We start from the raw sequence: 11,967 nt of genomic DNA, 5'->3' as shown, positions 1-11,967 counted from the left end.
GTACTCGCGTGGCGAGATCAACATCGACTCACTGCCGGACATCGAGGAGGACGCCGCTGGCCGGCCTGCGCCGCCGACCGAGCCGGGCCACGGCCTGGACATGCGCCGCGCGCGGCCGTCCTGGCGAGCCGCCGGCGCGCCCCGTCGAGACTCCGCTCGACCTGAGCAAGCCGGTGCGCGTGAGCACGGACCCCGAGCCGCGTCACGGCGACGGCCCTCTGACCGACTCTAGCTGCGACCGCAGCGGCGACGACTTCGGGGTCTTCATGGACGCGCGCTCCGAGGCCGAGTCGATGGACTTTGAACGCTTCAGCAACGCCGGCTCGCCAGCGTCGAGCACGGCAAGCTTAGTGCCCCCGGGGCCGCAGCCCCTGGCGCCGCAACAGCAGCAGGCCAAGCCCAACAAGCGCTACCGCACGCAGATGTCACAGACCCAGGTGAAGATCATGAAGCAGCTATTCTCCGAGTACAAGACGCCGACCATGTCCGAGTGCGAGCTGCTGGGCAGTGAGATCGGGCTTGCCAAACGCGTGGTACAGGTCTGGTTCCAGAACGCTCGCGCCAAGGGCAAGAAGCAGCAGCAGGTGCAGGGTTTCGAACCAGAGCCGCCGCGCCCGGCAGAGGAGTGTCGCTACTGTAACTTCAAGTACAGCCACAAGTACGCCATCCAGGACCACATCTTCACCCGCAAGCACATCGAGAACGTGCGTGCCGCCATCGAAAACGACCGGAAGACGGACGGCTTTTACCAGCCGCCGGCGTCCCACGCGCCGCCCTCGGCCGCCCCGGCGCCCGCTCCAGCGCCCGCCCAGGCGCCCGCGCCGGCACCCGCGCCGCCAGCCGACCCTCCCACGCCCGCAGAGAAGCCCCTGCCGCCCGTCAACAAGAACATGTCACTGCTGCTGCAGCAGATGTACGGCATGGGCGCGCCACTGCCGCCGCAGCTACCGCTCGTCCAGAACCAGCCCGGTGAGTACCGCGATATGACGCCTGGCCGCGGTTCTTCTCCATCTCCCCCCCCCCCCCCCCTCTCTCTCTCTCTCTCTCTCCCTGTATCTTTCTCTCACGTGCGCGGTCTCTTTTTCTGTCCACGCTCAAACACGGTGTGGTGGTTTCACGCCGTCGCTTTGTTTCCCCGCGGACGTTCGCGTTCGTGGGTGTCTGTGCTTGTTCATTTGTGTGTGTGTGTGTGTGTGTGTGTGTGTGTGTGTGTGTGTGTGTGTGTGTGTGTGTGTGTGTGTGTTTGTCTGCCTGTTTGTCTGTCTGTCTGTCTGTCTGTCTGTGTGAGTGCATCGCGGCACATGTCTGTGACGTCACCGCAGGCAGCGGACGATGATGTCCACGCAGCCAGAGGAGCGCCGGTGATGTGAGTGTGGTCTGAGCTCTGCAGGCGGCGGATGCTCGCTGTCCGCAGCCGAGCGTCTCCCAGCGGCCCCGTCTCCGCATCTCCAGCCGTCTCCGCCCGATTGGCACGGACGGTTGCCTGCCGAATTTGAATTGGCCCACGCTGTGGTTTGGCCCGGCCGACCGGGGATAACGACATGAAATTATACGCCGCCGGAATCAAGGCTGGCGGGCGGGGCCTTTCACACGCTAATTATCCCCACACAGACAGACGGAGGTGCCCGGCCCACAGCGGCACCCGACACAAAGACAATCTCCAGATCTGTGCAGTGTGCACGTGTAATCAACGGACGCCAAGGCAGGCTCAAGTTGTCACACAAAAATGCGCAGAAACTCCAGGCTGAGTCAGTCGAGGAAAAATTTGGCCACCAGATGCACAGAAGAACTTCAAAAAGTTACATGCATGGGTACGGTCACTTGGCACGAAGGAAGACCCCCAGATCTGTGCTTAAGGCGTCCATCACACAGTCACACGAAAACACACACACACACACAGCACGCAGCACACACACACACACACACACACACACACACACACACACACACACACACACACACACACACACACACACACACACACACACACACACACACACACACATGCATCCAGATAGGAACGAAACATGGGGCTGTTGAAGCGCGGATGTGGGCAACATTTAGCAGCCTTCTTTGGTGCCGAGTGAATTGGTCAAGTATTGAATACCATTTTTCCCAAAGAGGCTTTGCACTATGCAAGCCTCGGGCTCATGCGTTTCCGGTAGATCACAGGTGTACGTACCTACTGACGCAAAATAAGCAGGCTGAAGCACAAACGCTGCGATTAAGCCACTTTCCTAGCGAGTGTTTTCATGCAAACATGACCTGAATGTGGCCGACAGCTGACAAACACACGTGCAAAATCACCACACGGTACCTGGCACTCAACGCTGAGTGAAACCGAATGGTCGTCCGCCGTATCATCGGCGGGGCAATCACCTACGCAGCCACACTAGAACGATGCCGTTTAAATCATATTAAAGTCAACAGCACGTGCACAGCGCGGTGCTTGGTGCAGTGCCGGCAAAGCTCAGCCAGCAGTTTGGCGCAATACAAGCGCCGGTCAGCGGTCCAGCGCGGCGCCGGCTGGAAGTTTTTCATCAGAGGAGTCGGACCGCCATGTATTTGCACGGCGTCCAATATGTCTCAATTAGGGCATGTCGCAGTCAATAAAGTTCGGCCATTATTTTAATTCTCCCCAGGCCAGCGGTCACTTTAATTTCAATTTGCTTTGTATTTCTAATCAAACTGGACATGCCAGGCCCGGACGAAGTTGGAGGAGATTGAGTCGGCGGCCGCCGTCGGGCGGTAGCGCGAGCTGCCCCTCCCCTCCCCCTCTCCGGCGCCGGCATGCAATTAAACCATTTGGAGCTCCATTGGCGAGGGGACCTTGGGCCGAATGAAACCAGTAATCAGACTTTTCATTAAACGATTGAGCTTGGCTGGCAAAACTGACGGGTTTAACTGGCTGCCAGACGGCTGGCGACGGGGCGTGGGTGTTGCAGAGTTGTGCAGGGTCGCTCGGACGGGCGAAATCGCTGCGGAGGGCGCCTGTTGTTCCAGAAACGAGCGCCGCTGCAGCACACACACGGCCCCGCAGCGGTGCCCCTGCGGGTGTGGAGTGTCCGTTTGTCTCCAGGGGGCGCACGCTGGCTGCTGGACCCAGGCCAGCCACCGGCTTAGACACCAACCAGTCAACCGAGGCCGGATGTTGTCCGTCCGAGGTAGTTGTTGGCTCGCCCTGTTGACAGCGCCTGTCCTGGTTTTGGTGTGCTGCCGCTGAAGCCGAGGTGGCGGCAGGCTGCCTCGTGCGCATGCAGTGCCCTACTGCGGTTGCCCTGGTGGTTCGCGTTCTGTCTCGTGACAGCTCACATCCCGCCTACTTCGGCGCAGTTTCTCTTCATGCCTCCTGTCGACTCAGGACGGCGGCGGCATCCGCCCCGACCCGTGGCGGCGTCTTTAGGCTGCCGACCGGCCGCCGCTCGGCCGCCGCCCGTGCAGGCGCGCCGCCATCGCCGCCCATTAGCCTTTTAATTGCCGCTGATTACGGCGGCGAATCGAGCGCCGATGCGCGCCGGATTCGTCTCAGCAGCGGCCAGTCGGGGCGGCGCCAGACTGCAGGCGCGCAAAGGAATGTCGCAGCCCTGCCTGCCTCCGTGCTTGAGGGATGTTAGCGATCGGCCCGGGATTCGCTTCCAGGTACGCCCGCGATTATTTCGATCATAATCGACTTTTAATTACAGGCGTGTTGCGTTTATAAATGACTTTAGTGTGCCGAGGCCTCATAATTTCTGCTCTATTAATGGTATGCCTGGATGACAATTAGCAGCGCGCCTCGCCGCCAATTTTCTGGGAATAATCAGACACCATTGACAATTACTGTACGCGGTAATTACACTCCACAAACAAACTGGCGGCGGCCAGTGTCGGCCTGTCATTAGCTGCGCCGGTCGATGAGGCCTCGGGCCGCGGCCGTCGGCACTGATGACGTCTGATGACGCCAGCGGATGGTGTCATCAGGCGTCATCAGGCGTCAGCGGGCCTGTCCGATTGCGTGCGGCGCGCTCTGCCGCGGCCAAGTAGCTCCAGCAAATCATCGCGTCGTGATGCTGGAAATCGGAATCTCACCCTAATTGCGGGTAATTATGACTCAGCCTTGAAACGCCTGGTTTATTCGCCGTAATTCAATGTTGTGGGCGGCGGCGGCGGCGGCGGCGGCGGCGGGCGGCGCGAGCGGCCGCGCAGGCGACGCCGCCGGCCCGTCGCCGGCAGCCCTCTGTTGTCACGCGGCCGGACCGTCGCCCGGCGCCGCCTTTAATTGCGTTCGGCATTGCTTCACGTAATGACAAGCGGCGGCAGCGTTTCGTGCGACGCCGGCATCGATTCTTTGCATCGATGGCGTCGGACTGGTGTCGGACAGGTCACCGGGCACCGGCGAGAGCGGCTCTGTTAATTGTCCGGCGCTGGCCGCGTTCGAGCGGCGGTCCTCATTGAGAGATCGCCGGCCAAAACAAACACTGCCACGCCGCCAGGTTAATAGAGCGGACACCGGGCTGAAAGGCCTGCCGGTATTAGAGGGAGCACGCTGCAGGGCGTCGCTCGCCACCACCGCGCTTATCACAATCGCCCGAGGGTAAATTAAAGTGAATGTGAAATGTCATTGCAAAGGCGGCTGTCGTGGGTCGATATGAGCCATTTGTCACTGCGCGGCGGCGAGAACACCATGAGTATTGCTGCCATGCGCTGGCTCAATTAGTCGCCGCCGTGGGTCGTGTGTGAATTAGGGCCCGACCCAGACATGCGGCCGCTTCCCAGGCAGCTCGGCTGAGCGCGCGCGCGTGCGGTCGCCGTGCGGCAATCTGTCGGCGACGGGCTGGAGAGGAGATGCTACACATGCGACACGGGAGGGCGGCCAGGGCTCGTCACGTGACGCCCTGCCGTCAGCGGCGCGTCACGTGACGTCGACAGCCAGCCAGCTGAGAGAGACGACGCGTGCTATCCAGGAACTCGGACGGTGTCTTTCGAAAAAGCGCAGCTTGAATTATATACTTATCGTGAGGATATCTTCGAACCTTGTCCCAGTATTCAATCTCGATCACTTGTCGCCTGGATGCCATAAACCGTCTGGGGCACCGTGTGGACGTGAGACGGGCAGCGAGGTACCGCTGGGCGGCTAACTGCCTCCAGATCTAGAGGACAAAAAGCAACAATGCAGCGACTCTCCATGCAAAAAATGCCTGAGAGCGTTTTCCTGGCGAGCTTTCCGCTCCGCCAGCGTTTTGTTGGCTTTGCCGGCGACTGCGCCGCTGTGGTGAGCCGGCAGCCAGGGCCTGTAATCAGTGAGTGACCTCGTGCGTGGTGACGAACCGCCGCCCGCTCCCGACGGCAGGGGCGCCGCCAGGTCACGGCTCATGGGGGCAGCTGCCCCCGTAGGCAGGGGCGCAGCCAGGTCACGACTCAAGGGTCAGGGGCTCTCCCTGCTGTGCGCGTCTCGGCAATGAGCTCCTGGCGGTCATGACCGCTCTCGGCTCGTTGGTTGTCGGCTGACCTCCGGAGCGGAGGACGCTCGGCGTGCGCCTGACCCGGGGAGCGGCCGCCACACCAGACCAGGCCGCCGCCCGGCAGACACGTGACATATCTGGCCGTCTATTTTGATGTGTTTCCGTTGTTCTAATTTGTACTTGTCCACTGTCGGCCATTGTGGCGCAGCGCGGCGCCGCTCCTAATTACGCCCGGCGCATTGAAATTACCAGCGCCGAATCTGAAATTACTGCAGAAAGAGGAATAATGAGCGGTCGAAGCGGCCTTGTAATGATTGGTTTATCTGAGCGGGCCGGCGGCGGCCGGGCGCAGCCACCTGCGGCTGCGGCTGCGGCGCCGCTCAGCCCGATCCCAGCGGTGATGAGCCGCGTGTCGGGCCGCCCCCACCCGAGGACGGGCTCTCCCGCCGACGGCGCCGCCCCCTGCCGGCGGATCGGCGCGGGGCTGTGGACGACACCAGGTCAGAGTGACGCGCCGCGGTGCTCCAGCCGGCGCGCCGGGCGCCCGGCAGCGGGGCTCGCCGCGATCGAAGCCCGGCTTGCTCGGGAGGGGCCGCTCGGTCGCGGCAGCCTCGCAGCCCGGCACGCCAACCCGTTTGACGCGGCACTCTCGTCGGGCGCCGGCCGCCGCGATTACTGTCACGTGCTGTCAAAACACGAGCGGCCCGGAGCCGCCGGACCGGCCGCTGCCCTGCCGGCACGTGGTGCAGGTCAGGGAGCGGGGACTCCGCCCTCGCTCCCCGGAGCCGACCGGCCTCCGAGCCGTCTGGTCAGGCGGGGTTGTGGCCGTGCGACTGGAAACTGACGGCCTTCAGCAGAGCTGTGCAGGGCAGCACGGTCCATTTCAGGGAGATTTCAAGAAGAGGGCTAATTGGCCGAATTCTCTGCGTCAAGGTCGACGCAGCACGGTCTGTGCGCCTTTCTGCCAATGCAGAACACGTCTGCATCTCTTTACACTTATAGCATGCGGTCGTGATCGCCTTCTTCCACCGCCGGTGTCGAACAGCCCGCAGGTACAGCGCGTGTGTGTGTGTCTGTCCGGACCTTCGACCCGGGTGTGCATGTCTGCGGATGCGACATGCGTTGTCGTGCACGCCCGCATGGCGACAGCGCTGCAATGGAAGCAACCACAGACAGACTGCGCGCATTCCAATGGGGCGACATTTCATTACCAGCCGTAATCGATACTGGGGCTGGCGTATTGACAAACAGTTGAGAGCGCCATTCGGGTGAATTATATGCTCTTTATCGATGTCTGCGCGGCCTGTGCCGATGGGTGTGACTGCATGTGCCGCTCGCGCGCCGCCCGACGGCAATGGAGCCCATAACTCAGCCGCTGCAATTGTAATGGCGTTTGACACACCACATTTCATGATTGAAGTAATGAAGTTTGTTTTGGACGGCGCGTAATGAGAGGTCCGCCACTCGGCGGCGCGTCGAGCCCGACGCCAAATGGACGCCGGCTCATTTGTAGCGCGCGCCTCTAATGCACGCCCGACTGGAATAGAGCTAATGAATATTGCCGCTTTTTGTGAGTGCGGGCACTTAGCGGCGGCCATGTGCGGACTGTGTCACGCGCGGCCAGTGATGACCCGACGGCGTCGTTAACGGCGCGCGGGGTGGGCGCTCTGTCGCCGTCGGAGTCGACGCGGCTCGCCCGGCGGCCGCCGACACCCTTGTGACGTAGCGGTCGTTTGCGCCGCTGGTCCGGCGCCGCTCTCTCGCGCCGCGGAAGAGGCAGGTCGAGGGTGGTCTCGGGTTGTGGGGACAGGTCCTGACTCGACTGCTGCCGGCCGGACCGTCCCTTAGCCGGCGTCTCCCGTTCGTGCCTGAACGATCCCCGTCCCCGACTCATCGGCTCTGATTCATGAAGCGTGTCCCTGAACTGGCGTCCCGCGTCCTGGGCGTCCCCCCCCCCCTCCACCCCCAGCCGCCGTGCGCGTCGCCGTCTTCGCACGCAACGTGCCGGCGGAAACGCGCAATTAAAACGCCGCGAATGACCCGAGAACGCTCGCTGATTGCGGTGTGATTTGGGAGCGGTGGGGAGAGGCCCCGCGTACCGCGCGGTGCTCGCGGTACTTCAAGTACGGCTCGTGGGCCTGAAGTACCTCCCGGCATGGCGTGTGTTTGCGGTTGCTCTCTGTGCCGCCAGGGTGTTCCTGTACTCGGCGGCGGTGCCGATTCCTCCATGATGTTTCGTGCGCTGCGTGTTGTCTACCACCGCCGCTGGTCGCGTCGCCTGTCGTTTTTGTCCCACCGGAGGCACTAATTAGTATCGGACGTACAATTATTGCAGGGTTTTTGTGGGGCCTCCCTTTGTCTTCTTGTTGGCGACAGTGGCGGAGCTAAGTGGCGAACAAAGGTCGCCGGAGAAGCCTCGTTCCCTTCCCTGCCGTCGCTCCCCGGGGTTGACGTGGCGCGGTCATTGGGCTGTAGTGGTGCTGGTGGTGGTGCCAGCGGCATGCTGGAAGCCAGTGAGGAGGGCGTCACCATATTAACTCCGTCAAACAGCTGATTTCGCGATCAGAGACAGGGTACCCGCTGCGGAGGAACCTGTGGTCGCCTCTGCTCCAGTGGCAGCGTCGCCTTCCTGCCACAGAGTGTTTACCCAGGGCGTCTGAGCGGCTGCTTGTTGGCGGCGCTCTAACCTGCACATGAATACCAACGGTAACTCTTGCCATTGAAATTCGGTTTGGCAACGTCGCAGCACTGGGTGATGCGGCAAACAGCCCGGTGCTTGTTGAGTGGGCTCAAATTTGAATCGACGACAGCATAAGGCCGGATTGCAAGGTCATGCCGGTTACGGACAGGTTTCCTTCATGATGCGGAGAGTTCCAGCGGCCATTCAGCGCCCATGACATATCGCCTAGCGTGGGCTTGACATGGGAGATGGACACCCGTATGCAATTTATTCAGGTTACAATCAATTTGAGCTTGCAACTGCAATTCCTTGTTTGTATAAATGCAACGCCAGCGAATTTTGGTGCCCGAAGTCTGCAGCGAATCCCTTGCCCATCGTACAAGCATTTTATTGTTTAGGCTGTGGTGACTGCTGTCGAGTCTGATATTGCGGGTAGTGCGCCTACTACTACGTTTCCATCGAGCCGTACCTCATCTGACGTCAGAGAAGAGCTTCAGGCGCTATCTGACGTCAGAGAAGAGCTGCAGGCGCTATCTGACGTCAGAGAAGAGCTGCAGGCGTGACGATCGCGCAGTTACTGCCCCGGGGTTTTGCGGCCGCTCTGCACCCCCCAGAGACACGTGCAGTCGTGCCTCGGTGTCTTCCGCGCAGCTGTGGCCAGGGGCGCCTCGTATATCCTGATTATGATTTAAGGAGATTGTAACTAGTAAAGAATGTATTAAACAGCGCCAGAATTAATGGCAACGGGGGTTTCGGGCCGACCAGGAATCCGCGGCGGGGTAATTCGGAGAGCAAGCCCAATGAGTCTCATGGGCCTTGTCGATTTACTTCCCCACGACAGAGCTGCCCTTTGAAATGCTCTCATTCCCTTTCTTTGGTGGAATTTAGTTGTTTGATTTTTCATGCAGCTACTTCTTCGAATCAATATAATTTGTCTGCTTCGATAAAAAGCATGCTAGTTCTGCTTGTGATTAAATCATGTTTGTAGCAATAGCGCACTGGCGATTTGCCATTGAAATAATTGTTCTGTGATCTGAAACGGCTTGTATTTTATTTCAATGCAAATAAAACTTGCTTCGCCGTCAATACCGCGTTGTGGTATGTTTTCAGGGGTACTGAGCGAACAAATACGGTTCATTTCACTAACTTGGCGACTGGGGGCAAAGTTGGCTGTGCCGAACATTTTAGAGCTGATGTTGACACCGTCAATGACCGAGAAGAACGCTAAAACGTCCAGCTATAGAATTGTGCCGCAGACTGTCCTTGCCAGAGAGACCATGCTGCATAAAAACAAATCCGACCCAATCTGTGACTAGGTGGCCCTGTGGCCAAATCAGCAATGCTGTCATTTGAATCGGCTGTGAAAATGCAAGTACTTCTATTTTTAATGCAAAGTTGAAAGAGTGAAACGATGTCAGCTGAATTTCAGTTGGGAAATCGTGCCACGCCGCCATTTGCGCGCACATCATAATTTATCACCTCATGTTTGCGTTTGGGGAAGCTCATTGATTACGATGCATGCAGACTTTTAAACGTATTCAGAACCAACCCGTGTACGGCTGAGACCGTTGCATCGAGGATCAGATACTCGCCGCAGACCACTGTACCACTCGCCGCAGACCACTGTACCTGTCTGTCAGTTGCCGGTGTAAGCCCGATGCATCAAACTTCCTTCTTCTTCTTCAGAAGCCATCGCGTTGTTAACAGGCGGTGACTCCGCATAGAGGGAGATGTTGTGGAAAGATTTACTTTTGTAATGCGCTTCACTCCACTCAACGCCGTATGCGCAATAAGAAACCCCGAAAAGTTAGGTGTGGGGGAAGGGGGATGAGCGGTTGGGGAATGGAAATGCGTCCTCGTTGCTTTGTGGGAGGCTCGTATGGACGAGTCCATGTCCGATGGGTTGGCTTTGTTTGACAGGTACTGGTCAAATTAAACATTGTTGACATCATAACGGGTCTTTGTAAACATATTTTTCGAGGGAGACGTTGCGCAGAACCCGCCGCATCGCTGATCACATATTTTTCCGATGCCTTTGTACCACTGCCAAGATATTCGTCCGATGCCGTCGCATTGCTGACCAGGTGCTCTCCCAATGGTGTTGCATTGCCACTGCAGTAGGGCTCCTAAGCTGACGTATTGGTGGTAGGATTTGTATCGCCGCCATCAGAATTCGTCTATCAGAAATCGGTTTGGACGGCCACGCTATTGACCCGATATTGGACCCGCTGTACCTTCGCTGCCCGCTAGTTATCATTGGCTGTGCCTTCGCTGCCCGCTAGTTATCATTGGCTGCTTTGTCAGTACGCCGGCCTCGACGGACGTGGGGACACGCCCGCGAGACACGACACCGCTAAATTCGCCGGTCGGCAAACAGCCATCAGCCGCTGTTTTGAATGCCCCACCGGGCAAACCGGTGCGGCACGGTTCGTAGGCGGCTTTTCGTTCAGCGCAAGCCAACATCGAGCACTGGCGTTTGTGGAGGCCTGGCGCTATGCCAGGCTCTGGCCTGGTAAGTCATTCGGACGCCCTCAGGTACATTACCAGACACTACAAATCTCCCATTGTTTCCCGGCAGTGCTCGTTTGTCATGCATTCGCATCAGCAAGTAATCCTGCTCTCGCTGGTGCCACCGATCTAATGAGAATATATCGAGCAACGATCTGACTTGAATTCCAAACTGGCCGAGCGCGCAGCGTTTCCGCAGGTGTTTTCGCAACCGAGCGGCGGGTCACGCGCTCTGCGGGTCTTCATCCGGGCGTTGGAAAGCGGGCGTACCATCGCCAGCCAAATAAGCCGTTTCGAGGCGGCAAAACCAAGCCTTTCCCGAGTGCGATTCGACGGAGCCGGTGCGTCGCCGTTTCGGTGGCGCTGGGGAGGGTCGCATCGACACGCGGCGACGACAGCGGAGCGACCGTGGACGGCGTCGCCCGGCTGGGGCGCGGCCGCTTTCCGGTGTCTGCACGCTGACCAAGCCGCGGCTGCCGCCCCTTAGCCGGTGTCCCCTGTGCAGGCGCACAATGGCGCTGGAATGCGCGCCGCCGGACGGCCGAGTGCAAGAACCTCGCTTGATTAGTCGCCGCGGTGAATATTTGGCCCCACAATAATTACTCGCCGGCCAACCCCTGCCGGCTCCCTGCAGCGCAGAGCCGCGAAGCTACGAGCGTTTCTGCGCTCATCTAATGAAAACAGGCCATAAATGACAGCGCCACAGTAAGTTATGGCCAACTCCGATTTCTTGTAATTATTCTCCGAAGATTATGCAAAGTAGCGGCCGACGCGGCCCGGCCGACGGGGGGAGGTCGGCCGGCGCCGGGATGAGTGAAAAGGTGACAGCGGCCGGGTCCCGGGGTGCGCGGCACGACGCCGGCTCCCCGGGCCGCCGGGTCGGCCGGACCGGTTAGACACGCCCCGCGCCGGCCCCAGTGCAGGAGGACGTGCACCCGGAGCCGTCGCGAGCCGCCCCGACTGCCGGCCGTGGCGGAGTCTGCCGGCGCCCCCGGGGAGCCGGTGACGCTCGCTTCGGCTGTGACCCGGACCGTGTCGTGCCCTGGTCCGGCCAGTCGGCAGTCCGGGCCGGCCCATCGGCCGCCGGAGGAGGCACCGTGTCGGCGTGTCGCCGTCCTCGCAGCCAGGTGACAGCCGGCGGCTAACGACCCCAGGCCGCAGACGGGCGGCCTTCCGGCGGCCGCGACCACGCTGAGTCATGCTCGCGGGCGCAGGACTCTCTCTGTATCCGTTCCGCACTCCCTCTCTCTTTCTTCCTGCCGTTATATAATTTTTTTCGTTTCTCACTCTACTCTTTCCCTCTCTTCCTTGCAGGTCCACCTCTCTCTCCCCTCTCTC

At 60.0% G+C, this 11,967-nt stretch overlaps 1 protein-coding gene across 1 annotated transcript in view; it reads left to right on the top strand.

The window, feature by feature from the left end:
* Positions 1 to 10: 10 nt before the first annotated feature.
* Positions 11 to 11,967, top strand: part of LOC119106238 (zinc finger homeobox protein 4) — a 51,484-nt gene continuing 39,527 nt past the window's right edge. Inside the window, exon 1 of the mRNA XM_037229842.1 lies at positions 11 to 969. Within this exon, the coding sequence (XP_037085737.1) occupies positions 267 to 969 (703 nt within the window). The 5' untranslated portion in view covers positions 11 to 266. The remainder of the gene's footprint in view (positions 970 to 11,967) is intronic.

This window comes from Pollicipes pollicipes, unplaced genomic scaffold, assembly GCF_011947565.3.
Source record: "Pollicipes pollicipes isolate AB1234 unplaced genomic scaffold, Ppol_2.1 Scaffold_6138;HRSCAF=7277_pilon_pilon_pilon, whole genome shotgun sequence".
Classification (NCBI taxonomy): domain Eukaryota; kingdom Metazoa; phylum Arthropoda; class Thecostraca; order Pollicipedomorpha; family Pollicipedidae; genus Pollicipes; species Pollicipes pollicipes.
Note: the sequence above shows the minus strand (reverse complement) of the source record. Positions and strands in the feature narration are given on the sequence as shown.